Below are 14,003 nucleotides of genomic sequence, written 5' to 3'. Positions count from 1 at the left end.
GTAAATAGTAATACTAGCAATAGTAGTGGTAAGAAAGGCGTTCTTGCAAAAAAAAAGTAGTCTTCGTGAGTAGCCAAATCGTAGTAGTGAGTACGGTGCTTGGGTGCTTCTCTTGGATCGATAAGGGTGGTAGGGCGGATTGGCCTTTTAGCTAAGGGTCTAGAAGGAAAGCGAGTGGTTTTTATAGTCGGCTAAAGGACAGGGAGGGTCCTGGATCGTCGGGTGCCCTACTCGACCAGAGTATCCCTAATATACGTCATCCGTTAACGGCACTTTCTTCTTTTCCACCCCACCCCACCCCTTGTCCCAACCACCCTCTCTCTTTCTATCTTTTTTCTTTTTTTTCTTTTTCCTATCGGTCAGAAGTAGCCAAATCTACTTTCTTCATCTTCCCCTTTTTTCTTCTTCTTTTTCTTTTTCTTATTTTTTTTTCTTTTTTCTTCCTTTTTTTTGTGAAAGAGATTTCAAGATCACGCGTGGCTCGTGTTAAATTACTATAGGGATTTTAAAACGATGTGTTTGGTCACTTTTATTTTATCGTTTTAATGGTATACAATATATATATGTTTGCATGGGTGTGGGTGGGTATTTTATTATTTCTGTTTAATTGTATTAATAATGGATGTATTTATGTATTTGTGTATGTATGTATGGGTATTTGTAGAATTGTATGAATATTATAATGTATGAATATTATTTGAATAAACAAATATATTCTGATTGAATTTATGTGTATTATAATTCATAATTGGGTTAATCTATGCAGAAACTCAACAATCCTATCAAAATGATTCAAAAACTAGGTAAACATACAATACATATTTTAAAATATTGTAATTTTTCTAATTTCAAATGCTTTAAAAGCAACAAATTTCTAGTTCCATTCAAGGAATACAAATTTACTACTCATTAATAAATCAATGATTAATAACAATAATAAATAATCAAAATCTAATTGAATATCAAAAGTTATATATTTTCTTTTATTAAGTTAACATCTTCTAATTACGATTGATTGAATTTTCGTTGAAAAAGAATAACTCGATAACTTTTCACGTAACTGAATCCAATAGATCATTATAATTTCCCTTATAAAATATCAAAAAACAAAAAAAACAATATCGATATCAAAAGCAATTGTAAACGTTGCTTTACTCGATGCCCTTAGAAGCACGTATTCAATTTGTGCCCGCGTAACTTTCTTCCTTTTCCATTCTTTTCGTTTCTTCTTTTCTTTTATTCCTTCCTTTACACACACACATCTACCCACATATTTACCCATATACATTTAAAAGCATATAAAAATCTTACGTAGTTGATCCTAGTATAAGGGAGACCGACACCTGTCTTGCTCGTAGTAAATGAAGAAGGAATAGGTGTGGGTGTAAAAGAAGAAAAAAAGAGATAGAATATAGGAAAAGAGAGGGGGGGGGGGAAAGAAAGGTGGTGGTAGAAAGAAGAAAGAGGAGAGAAGGTATAACACGAGTTTAACCGGCTAGCATGCGTGCGATACTATATATCCATTTGAATATGGCCGCCTTATGAAGTCACACACGAGCTCTTCTTATTTCACTTTTTGCGTTCCTTTTCTCCACCTCCTTCACCTTCTCCTCCACCTTCTTTCTTATATTCCTTTTTCTTCTTCTTCTTCTTCTTCTTCTTCTTTTCTTTTTCCTCCTCGTCACTCTTCTCGCGTTTTTACGCATACGCGGGTGGAGCACGTGCAGCGGAAACAAAGAACGAAAGGAAAGGGGTAGGCAAAGAATGAGTAAATGTATATGAGTGTGTGTGTATGTATATATAAAAGAAAGAGAAAGAGAGAGAGAGAGAGAAAGAGGAGTTATGAGAAAGAGAAAAAAAAATAAGGCAGCTAGTGTAAAGGAGAAAGAGGTGGAAAAGAGGAAGAGGAAGAGAAAGAAGAAGAAGAAGAAGGTGGAGGAGGTTGGAGGGTTGGGAGAGGGTGGTTGTGTATGAAAGAAGGCGAAATGGTCTCGGCGGTGTTGTTGGAGGTGGCTATAGGAGTCGGAGTACGAGATTGAGAATGACCGAGAAAAGGGAGCGCGAGTGAGAAAATAAAAGGCAGAAAGATCGTCGTTTCAGAATGCGAAAGAAAGACAGAGAGAGAGAGAGAGAGGGAGAGTAAAAGTCAAAGGAATTGAGAAAGAGAGTGTTAGAGAAAGAAGGATAGAATGAATGTGTTAAAGAGAAAGATAGTAAGAAAAAAAAGAGATAGATAGAGTATATGAGAGAAAAGTTTGAGAAAAAAAGAGAGAGAGAGAAAGAAGATTTTTCCTTTTTTTCACATTTTCTTCCTTTTTTTCTTTCCTTTTGTATAGATTTTGATATATGCGTGTATATGTGCATGATTATAAGTTCGAATTTGCTTCTCTTGCATATTTTTCACAATCGTATGTATATACTAAGTATACATAGGTTTATATGTACATGATTGTGTATGTGTGTGTGTGGTATTGGAGTGCGCATATATGCACCTGCATCGTTGTATATAGAAAAAAAAGAGAGAGAGAGATAGAGAGAGAGTGGGAGAGTATCATTGTGCCTTTCGCGAAAAATGCACCCATCGAAAACCGAACCGAGACGAATCTCGAACGTGCAGCTTTCTCGTATTAGCTTTGCTGCACCGTGTTAAATCCTTTGGATGTTTGCTCGAAGCCGATAGGTTCCTTACAACTCGTTATTCACTATATATCTACTTACTTTACTTACTTAACTTAGTTACTTAGTCACTTACTTTCTTACTTACTTACTTACTTACTTACACTTAGCTTTTATCGTTTGTTCATTGATGTTTGTTGTTTTTTTAAAATGTTTTTATTGTTCGGTCTTTATAATTTTTCTGTTATATTATTTGTGTTTTTTATGCTCAGAATTATTTGATTGAGATAAAAGTTTCATTCATATTGGAATGCGACAAACGTTTGATACAAGTTTTTCTATATAATTTCATATCCAATATAATATTACAATTAATTATCAATTATATGCTTAATATAATGAATATATATTATTATAAATAATGTTACTGTGTTACGTATAATTGTATTTTTAAATTAGATATAAATTAATAGTTGATAATTGTTAAAAAATATGGATATGAAGTAGTTATTAATTTTATCCCCCTAAAAAAGAATAATATTAATAACATTAGATTATAGTGGGCAATTTATCGATTCAAAAATTTCATTTCCACTATTTTCCCTCGTCCCGTTTAAAAATTTTATTTATTTAGACAATGCATTTACCGTTTCGTAAAAAAAACATATGTTTCTATATATTATATATAGATTGTAAAATAAAATATTAATTTCTTTCACTTGTCAGAAGAAATGTTATGTTATGTGAAAAGGAGTAACTACATTCTCGAGTTCATAGACGCGAATAAAAATAATATCCTTTTGTAAAGAAACATTCGTTATTATTTATTGTACGATTATTCATTCGTTTCTCGCGTTGAGGAAACGTGTCAAGTTAAAACGAGTAAACGTATCTTACGTAAGTGTAATAGAAAGAAAGAACGAAAAAGAAAAAAAAAGAAAAGAAAAGAAAAAAATAGGAAGAAAGAAAACAAAATAAAACAGAGAAACAGAAAGAGAGAGAGAGAGAGAGAGAGAGAGACAGAAAAAACGAAACGGGTTGACTCGAGTGTACCGTTTCTTTTTACGTTGACCGTATTTCGAAAAATAAAAAAAAATAAAAATAAGAGAGAGAGAGAACGCATTTCTCGCACCCTTCCCTTTCAAGTAAGCGTAAACAGGGTCGTTGCGAGCACAATCCCAAAGCTTGAGAATTAACGAACGCACCGTTTCACAAAATATGAATGACCAAAAATAACAAAAAAAAAAAAAAAACCAACAAAAAAGGAGAAGAAAAAAACAAAACAAAAAAATATAAAAAGAATATACTCGGAGAGAAGTATACGAAAGAAAATTCATATAGATCATTTGTAATAATATGTCGTAATAAATTCAACGAATACAATTTTAATACCAAAGAATATGAAAAGTACTATTATCGATAAAGAAAAAGCTATTTTGATATAGAAATTTTCTCCAATAAAATGTTCACCAAAGTACAGAAACATGAAAATGTTCATTCTATCTTTCTCTCTCATTTTAGTGATTCGAAACGTAGGGAGCATTGAGTATGAGTATGAGAGAGAAAGAGAGAGAGAGAGAGGGAACTTTTTAATAAGGTCAACGCGTCCAAAAGGTTTCTGCAAATGATACGAACGCTAAGGTAAATCGTTTCGCACGGATGGAAGGGCTCTTGTGGAAGATTTTTTTTTTTTATTTTTTCCTTCTTCTTCTTTTTCTTCCTCATCTCGTCAGGGTTGCTTGCTATCATGGTAGCCGTTGGTGGAAAAGTCAGCGTAGCTTGAACGTATGGAAGGGTAGAAGAAATAATGAAAGAGTAAGAGAGATAAAAGGATTAAAGGAAAGAAAGAATAGAACAGAACAGAAGGAAATAAATAAATAAAGAAAGAAAGAAAGAAAGAAAGAAAGAATGAGATGAAGAAACGATCCTAGAGTTGCTTGCTTGCTTTGGAAGGATGAAGGAACAGGGCGGAGCTGCGCTTGGAAGGGTGCGCGTAAAACGTTTCCAAACCATACTCTCTCTTTCTCTTTCTCTCTCCATCTTTCTCTCTCTGTCTTTCTCTGCGACCACGAGCAAACGTGTATGTGCTTTGCTAGAACCACCACCGCCACCGTCACCGTCACCGTCACCATCATCGCCACCGCCACCGGCAGCGCGTTTCCGTGGGGGTCGGAGGTCGTATTCAGGTGTGACGAAGACGGACAAGAGGTCTCCTAGTCGTTCGAACGCACCCTCTAATGCAAAGTCGAACCTCGGTACGCGAATAATACCCGTTTATTCAAACCGGGATCACATTTTTTTTATTTTCCCCTCCAAGTGTGTCTATCTTTTTATTTTATTTTAATTTATTATTTACTTATCTGTGTCATCCACGTCTCGCATAAAATTTTGCCCCTCTCCCCTCTTACCCATCACCCCTTTTCTCAAATAGGTTTTAACTTATTTCCTTTTTAATCTATTCATACAAAGTTTATCCTATTCCTAGTATAAATTTCGTTTGGTGAAGTGAGAGTAAGAATTGTAACACCGCGTGTGATATTTTGATTTTTGTTTTTTTGTTTTTTGTGTAAGAATATAAGTTCTGTTTAAATATATTATAACAGATTTATTTTCTTGAAAGATTTTAGATCTGTAAAATTTGGATTAACGGTAAAGTCTGACCGAACGTACCGATCGGAACGGTGTTTTCATCTTGTTTAAACGCCAGCGGGTGTATGAGAAAGAAAGAGAGAAAGAGAGAGAGAGAGAGAGAGAGGAAGGGTGGGAGGGAGTGGGAGAATTAATATTAATTAAAACACCAACACGCAGGATACACAAACGCATATACAATGGGTTTCTAGTCGAATTTCCCTCGACGTATCGAAACCGCGAATAAATTATGTTGTTTTTGTTTGAGTTTGTATATCGTGAGATTCGTCGTCGTCGTAGTAGTTTTGTGATCGAATCAAACTTGTTACTTGGATTAGGATTAGAAAATATCGTTAAAGGAAAAGAAAATAAAAAAGAGAAAAGGTAATTAGAATAGAGAAGAAAAATTTATCGAATCAAAATTGGTATTAAAATCATTGAACGAAAATTAATCGAATATCAAATCTCATCTCATCTCTCTTTCTTTCTCTCTTTTTCCCGGCTGCAAGCTGCTTAAGATTATTGTACATGAATGTTTACAATTCGTGCACGTGGGATCAAATTCCCACAGACTATACGTCAGCAACGACTGGGCGATAGCGTTCTAACACGAACGGACTTAGTCGTGAATCGCTAATCACCATCGTCAGCGAATGAACCACCAACCAGTTATGAACACCTGTTCTATACCAAAGATTATCCATTCATTCAAGAAATTCTATTCCTTCGATTAACATTGTTCCTAAATTCTTTTTTTTTCATAAAAAAATAATCGTCCAATTCCAACCGAAGTACACTCGTTCGAATAAAATTCATTTCTACTTGATCGTGCACGTGCGTATATAAAACAAAACAAAAAAGGATTCATTACTCGTAGAGAAAAATAAAAATGAAGGAAAATTACGAATCTGGAAGAGACGTTAATTCAATCATCGTAATCATGGCTAATAGATATATTTTGAGCAGTGATTTATAGAAAAAAGAAACACACAAACATAAGAAAATTATTTTAAAAAACGGACATCTACCTAATCAAGTCGTCATTGTTATCACGATTGGGTAAATGTTTATAATAGTGATTTATAAAAAAAAAAAATGAAAGAAACATTAAATAGAAAACATTTTGATCGATGATACCTCGAAAATCAGTGAATCGAAAATGTAGAATATTCTTGATAGGTAAACGTTGATTTAAAGCGATGATGGTGACAGAGAAAAGCCGATAGAACAGAAAAAACTTTTTCGCGCGAAGACGTTAGAAAGAAAGAAAGAAAAAAAGTGAGGGAGAGAGAGAAAAGAAAAGAAAAGAAGAAGAGGAGATTGTGGGGGTGGGAAGTGGTGGAGGTGGTGGTAGATGAGAAGGAGGAAGAGAAGAAGGAGGAGGAGGAAGTAGCGAAGAGTATATTGCGGAGGAGAGTAAGAGGAGCGGAGGAAAGACAGCGGCTGATCATTGGTGGACAGCAAAGCCGGGTTGACTAGGTGGTGGGGAAACCACCAGGTCGGCTTTTGCAGGTGGGGAAGGCAAGCAGCAAGCAAGCAAGCAAGCAAGCTAGCAAGCAAGCAAGCTAGCAAGCAAAAGAGAGAGAGAGAAAGAGAGAGTAAGAGGAATAGAAAAAGAAAGAGGAGGTGGATGAAGAGGCGGAAGAGATGGTAGAGAGGAAGAGAGTGGAGGAAAGAGGGTGGTTTTGAAGTAGTGGTTGTACCTGGGTGGTAGTGGTGCTTTATACAAGTGGTGGTAGTAATAGTAATAGTAGTAGTAGAGTAGTAATACTAGTAGTAGTAACAGCAGCAGCAGCAGCACCAGCAACAGCATCAAAAGAGGGAGGAAGACGAAACGAGGAGGAGGTGTAACGGCATTGGTGCTGCCTCTGAACAGAAACCCAGTGAGAGTGAGAGAGAGAGGGAGAGAAAGAGAGACAGAGAAATATATATATAGAAAGTGTGTGCGTAGGAGAGAAAGAGAGGGTAGGACTCGAGGGTGGAGGACAAACTGGCAGAGAAGGAAGAAGAGGAGGAGGAAGAGGAAGAGGCAGAGAGGAAGAGGTGGTGCCGGAGGACAGGAGAAGTCTCCTCCGTCGGGGGACAGATTGAAAGTACGTCAGGATCCCGTTCGGATCGACGACGGATCGACGTAGAAGACGGTACCCGTCGGATTCGTGATTATTTGTTGATTGTGATTTCATTCTAATTTGTTTTTAATACAACAGACACCTCATAATATAATATTCGTGTGGGGTTATTTTTTTTTTCTTTTTTTTCTTTTAAAAAGAAAATAAACATTTTTCGAGAAGAAAAACTCTTTTTTCGTTTGGGGTTGCTGTTTTGTTCTGTTTTTTTTTTTTTTTTTTTTATCGATGGACTTGTTTTTAAATATCAACGTGATTTATTTGGTTCGGTTGTTCACATACTAATTACATATACAACGTACACGTATATGCTGTGTCGGACCGTACTTACGCATTACGTGATTAGGATGATAGTTTTAATTATCAATTTTATGGTGTAATCATATAACATTTCAAAGGATTAAAAGTATCTTCTCCTAATTGAATATTTTTAAAGGGGGTGCGGTTAAAAAATAAAAGGAGAAGACAGTGTGGAAGAAAGTTTCAGTCGTCGGTTGATCGTCGTCGTCGTCTAAAAGGATAAATACATTCGTGAAGAAATAATATATTGTTCGCATGGATCGTAGGATCGTCAGACACGTTGTTAGTGTTTTGGTTTCGAATTTGCCAGCCGCCGTGCAGCGATGAGATCCAAGCCGGTGGCGAGGCGATTGGCACAGGGTGAGTAATTTTTTTTTTTCTAATATTTTATATGAAATTTTTATCAACAAAATAATCTCCTCTCTTTTCTTTTTTTCTTTTTTCTTTCTGGTTTTTTTTGGTTGGGGGGGGGGGAGAATAACAAAATAAAATAACGAGATAGTAACTAACAAGGGTGAAAAAAAGGGGAAAATAATTTGCACGAAGAAACGGAAGACATTATTCGAGCTTTTTCTTTTTTCCTTCTTTCTTTCTTTTACCGATTTTATTTAACGAGCCTATAAAAGTAAATCTGGACTTTGAAAAAGCGCATTAACTGTCGTTAAATTCTACTACTACCAACCAACCTCTTTGATCCTTCGCCAAGTTATACAATTCGTATCTTCGTGACTCAATATTTGAAGTATCCTAAAAGTATAATAATTTAAGTAATCATTGTTAATCGCGTTCAACGCATTAACAATTCTCATAAAATAGTAAAACACATAATAGAATTATTTTTTTTGAAGTTTTGTTTGGAAAGATTTAAGTGTTCGTCTTTATGATCTTCGAAAATAATTTGAAAAGAAAAATAATGTTTAATTTCCCATAGAATTGCCTCATTCGATAAATTCGATCGATACTTTTCGCGATGTTTTATTAAACCAAAATCTAAACGAAAAAAGAAAAAATTTATTATTATATGTACAGATATATTTTTTTGACAAAGGTTATTAGTCAAAATACAAAATTTAACGTTGCGTGGGATATAATTCTTCACGATAATGGTGAAATGTTAAAGTAGGCGGTTCTCGCGCTGGCGCAGCAGCATGTTCAAAACATATATGTATACATACATGTTTATGATCGTATATATATAGATATAGTTTTTTTTTCCTGTCTTGTCTAGTCACTTTGCTTTTCATCCAAGTTCTCCTTCACCTCGTCGTCATCGTCGTAGTTGGTTGTAGTCGTCGTCATAGTCGTTATAGTCGTCTCCACCTCCAAGTTAAGTTGATATCAGCCTTCGGAGGAGTCCCGCCCATTTTGCGTTGTCAGACTCGTCACCTCGTCTCGTTTCTCCCGCCATTGGCGGATGCATGAAATTAACGAGAGCATGACATCCCTCTCTCTCTCTCTCTCTCTCTTTCTATCTTTCTATCTAGTTATATCGAATGATATAATCAAGAGTCGATCGAACGTATTATTTCATTATTTAGGTCACAATTTTATCGTCTACTATATATTTCACAAACAAATAAGAGTATAACATTTGATTGTAATAATTAATTGTATACTTAAATATGAAATTTTTTTAGGTATACATAAATTTAAAGATAATCTCTTGGGACACTTTTAGATGTTTTTTTTTTTTATCGATATTACATTTGTGCTCATAATTATGAAAGTGGTCTAAATCATTTATTTTCTGTTTCGAGATATTTAAAGAATTACATTTGACACACTAAATAAATTCTATATAATATTGAAATAACAAATACTATCCTAACGGTTCATTTTTGACAATATCGTGAAAATTATATTGAATTAATCTAGTTTAAAATAATAATGGTGGTGTGAAATAACTCATAAATTTATGTTCTTTAAATTTCAACTTATGTTAGACCACTTTCATAAATATGGACACATTTATCGTATCGAAACAAATTAGGTATAAATAATATTAAGAGATAACTTTTGATCTTTTTTCTTTTATGTTAAATAATTTCTTTTTTATAAACATTTATCTATCACACGTCATTTTCTATTTCTGCATTAATGATTTGTTAAGTTATGATCGTCTTGAGATTATCCGTGCTAAGCTTTTTCCTTGAAGTATTTGCAGTTTATTTTAAGATCATAACCAAACTGATTTATTATTAAACTTAACTTTGGCAGACCGTCGTCTTCGCAAAACTTCCTTGATATCTCAATCTATGTAAGAATATTTATATAGAATATATTTCATAAGTATTATCCAAAATTTTCACTTATAATTTTTCATTTATTCAATGAGATTTTTCTTACGACCCTTTATATTCCATTTCTTTTATATATTTTTTTTCTTCTTTGTTGCTAGGATTACGATTGTATACTCGTGATTTATAATAAAAGCTTGTTTCCCACGGTCCAGCAAATTCTCTCTCTCTCTCTCTCTCTCACACACACACACACACACATACACATACACTTTCTGTTGAACGATCAAGTAATCTTTAAGACAAAATCCGTTAACGCTTGACTCACGAGTCGACGAAACAATGAACCATCCGTGAACAAAATTCACCCTCCATAGCGTTTCAAATAAGTCTTGAATACAAGTTAGTAGAACGAGAGAGAGAGAGAAAAAAAGAACGAAAAAAGGATTTCAAGTACATCAGTCAAGGAAAATTATAACACATTAAAAAAAATGATTAAACTTCATATTAATTTAAATTCTACTCCATTTCATTGGCATATTATTTTCTATTAATATTTTTTTACATATATAGAAAATAATCATCTTCATTTAATATTAACATTTAATTGTATCATCCATTTGTATATAATTCAATATTAAATTTAGAAATAATTATTTGAATACAATTGAGAAAGATGTAAATTTTCTGACTATAGCTAAGATGAAAAGAAGATAATCATCACAACCTTTTCTTTTAGATCTTTCATGGTCTTCAAATATATTATTTTCCATCAACGTTTATTAATGTCAAATATTTCGAATATTTTTTTCGAATTAAAACGTTTGAGGGAAACATTTGAGAATAATAGGACGAATCGTCGATCGAATATCTAAAAAGTAATAGAACGACTGTCTTCTATTGTACCGTAAAGAAAGAAAAAGATCTGTCCTGTAAGTGATAGGACAGACACATGATGGTTTGCTTTTAAGAAATAACAAAAAGAAATGAATAGAAGAAGAAGAAGAAGAAGAAGAAGAAGTAGTAGTAGTAGAAGAGGAAGAGAAAAAGAAAAAAGAAAAAAAAGAAGAAGAAACCGCAGGAATAATCGCAGATTCAAAAGCGCATCATCCCATTGAATTACGTTTTTAGTCTAGCCAGGGGTACCGGAAGTCGTATCCGTGAGGAGACAAAGCCAAAGAAACACACGAACGGGGGCGGGTAGTCAGGAAAGTAAAAAATAGAAAGCGAGAGAGAGAGAGAGAGAGAGAGAGAGAGAGAGACGGTGGTAGGATGGATGGGTAGGAAGAGGTATGTGGAGGGAGGGTCAGAGGGGACGAGAGAGGGAAACGAGGCATGAAGAGGTAAGGGGGAAGTTCTGTTTCATCGGTGCTTTTGTCTCGCATCCTGAGAGAAGTACGATGAATATAAGGAGTATGAATAGATCGGATGATCCTAAGGTAGGTCAGTCCATTCTCGTCGTTTGCGGGAGACTCTTGGTACCTCTGATCCCACCCCCAACTCCCAATCCCCTCTCCTTTTTCTCATCCTTGCTTCGTTTTCTTTCCCAAATTATTCGGTTCGGTTCAATTCGGAAGGACGGGAGAAAAATTTCTTCACGTTTAAACGATTCGATTAATAAAAAAAATCATTCTCTCCCTTTTTTATATTCATTTTATTTTTCTTATTGGATCGGTCTATCAAAAATTTGTCTCGTTCGTTGTCTCTCTCTCTCTCTCTCTCTCTCTTTCTCTCTCTCACTCTCGCTCTCTTTGTTTTATTTTTTTTGGTCTTTCATTTAACGCCATATTTAAGAAAATTTGTGTTGTTCTTTAAATATTTAACGAGCTCGTCGATTGTAAGTAGATTTCTATTTCGCGTTGGTTAAAGGGAACAATGAGGGGGGTGAGAGGAGGGAGAAGGTGGTAGCGTATATCGGAAGGAATGCTTGCACGTAGATGTGTATAAATATGTCCATTGGATCAGGATCGATCGATTGTAAGGTACGACCGGTATGAGAATACTAACAATACTCTCCTTCGGAAACAAGCGGCCATGCAAATCCGATAAACGAAAGTAGGAACAATAATCGTTCGTGTATTAACAACACTAATACCAATAACAGCATCGTTCTAACAGCAACTGCAGCAGAATCAGCAGCAGCAGCAGCAGCAGCAGTACCACCCAACAGCAAGCAAGCAAGTAAGCAAACAAGCAAACAAACAATCAAGAAAGCTAAGTTTCCTAACTCTTCGTCACCCTTCGTATTTTAAGCCCTTTTTCTTCATTTCATTCTTTATTTCTTTCATAATTTCCACCATCTCCATATATTAGAATTCTTCAAATCTTCCGGCAATTAACGTGCTGACGTTAATCAAAGCTTCTGTCATTTGTTTTAACGAAATCCAATAAGGGTCAACCGGGGTTTTTTTTAAATAAACTCGACCAATCAATTACGAGGAAGTCTCGAATTAATTTTTTTATAATAGCTTAAGTTGTTCTTATTTTAAGATTGTAAGGCTTATCTATCGATCAAAGTATACGTGTGTGTATATGTGTATTGTAATATATTAGATTAATTTGTATTGGATTTATTTTGTTATACAATCAATCGATAATTGTATTCATGATGACGTAATCTTTCGAGAATCTCTGATGTTGGATTCCAATCAGATTCTGAATCTTTCAAATAAATTCTAACGATCTTATGTATGTGTATGTGCGCATGTGTATATAAACGACCTGCTTGTTGCTGGATGAAATCACGCTCTCGCGATAACGCCAGGGTTCCATTGTCGCTTGGTGTTCGATAATGAAACAATTAATCATCCAATTAGGTTGGTAGTTTACGTCTTCCCTATCGAGAGTACTCCCTTGTCGTTTAAGGCTTATTCTCAAGTTTGATAAATATTTCAGATTTATTATTACCCCGAATGGCCGATCAGTTTTCTTAGTCTGCCAATCAACTTTCGATCATGTTCATGTTTACGAGTATATGTATTTATGTTAGTGTGAGTATATGTATGTGTATGTTCATTGTAAAACTAGTAGTAGATTAAATCGTTTCCTTATTGCTACACTGTTTTTGCCCCTAAACACTGTTTGTACTTTTTACTCGTGAGTCGAATCGTCGTAGATCAATTCAGGCGTATTCGCATATTTTTTCATGATTTTAAATAATTTATTTTTCTGTTAATCATAGAAAAATTATTACAGAATGTTTGACATAATTTATATTTTATTTAGATTGAAATTTGTAAATATTATTTTTAATAATATGTAAAAGAAATTAATTTAATAATTAATTTTCAATATTCTTTCGTATCATTCTTTCTTTCTTTCTTTATTTTTTTTTTTTTATTAACACGATCAATACAAAGAGAATAAAAAAGAAAATGAAAAAATGACTGACGAACACGCGTGTATAACACACGCTTATTAATGTTAATACTTTGAAAAAAAAATAGCCTCTTTAATATTATTCGAAAAAAATCTTTCTCTATTTTTTTTTTTACCTTCCCCTCTTTTTGTTCAAATAATTTATTAATTTATGTTAATTTTGTTGTATATTATATTGGATTGATGGAAGTGAATCGATCTATAGTTGGTATCTAACGATGACGTTTTAATTACTCGTCCTTATATCTCGAATCTGTTATTCGCCGATATCACACATGCGAACTTCTCATAAATATTAAAACGAAAGTGTGACAACTATTCTCCAACACGAAGGACGTCGTGATTATGCAGCTCCGACTTAACAATATAACCGAGGCACACGTCGGCCTTCGCAAAAGTGCATTCTCTCTTTTTCTCTCTCTCTTCTTCTTTCCTTTTTTTTCTTTCTTCGTTGCACTCATACACTCGTTTAGTTCGTTGTAATTATTCACCTTAATCGCGTTTCATTCTGATCGAGAAACGATGACGATTTGTCCGAGTACAAATTGAATTTTCTTTCTCTTATTTCTTTTTTTCTTTGTTTTTTTTTTTCTATCTGAACCGTGTGGTCCCAATTTTTTTTTATTTAACTCTAAATTTCGAAGAATCCGTACGTGTTTCGTCGAATAGCGTGAATATTATTATAGTTGTGAGAATGTAAGAGTGTAAGGGTGTCTTT

The 14,003-nt window shown here is 34.2% G+C and overlaps 1 protein-coding gene across 2 annotated transcripts in view; it reads left to right on the top strand.

Moving 5' to 3' along the window:
• The first annotated feature begins 5,400 nt into the window (after positions 1 to 5,400).
• Positions 5,401 to 14,003, top strand: part of LOC107068727 (transcription factor hamlet) — an 83,369-nt gene continuing 74,766 nt past the window's right edge. For both annotated transcript variants that reach the window (XM_089172193.1, XM_089172192.1), the window contains exon 1: positions 5,401 to 8,030. In XM_089172193.1, the coding sequence (XP_089028319.1) occupies positions 7,994 to 8,030 (37 nt within the window). In that variant the 5' untranslated portion in view covers positions 5,401 to 7,993. The remainder of the gene's footprint in view (positions 8,031 to 14,003) is intronic.

This window comes from Polistes dominula, unplaced genomic scaffold (genome assembly GCF_049000335.1).
Source record: "Polistes dominula isolate Pdom_NZ unplaced genomic scaffold, Pdom_raw_medaka contig_73, whole genome shotgun sequence".
Classification (NCBI taxonomy): domain Eukaryota; kingdom Metazoa; phylum Arthropoda; class Insecta; order Hymenoptera; family Vespidae; genus Polistes; species Polistes dominula.
Note: the sequence above shows the minus strand (reverse complement) of the source record. Positions and strands in the feature narration are given on the sequence as shown.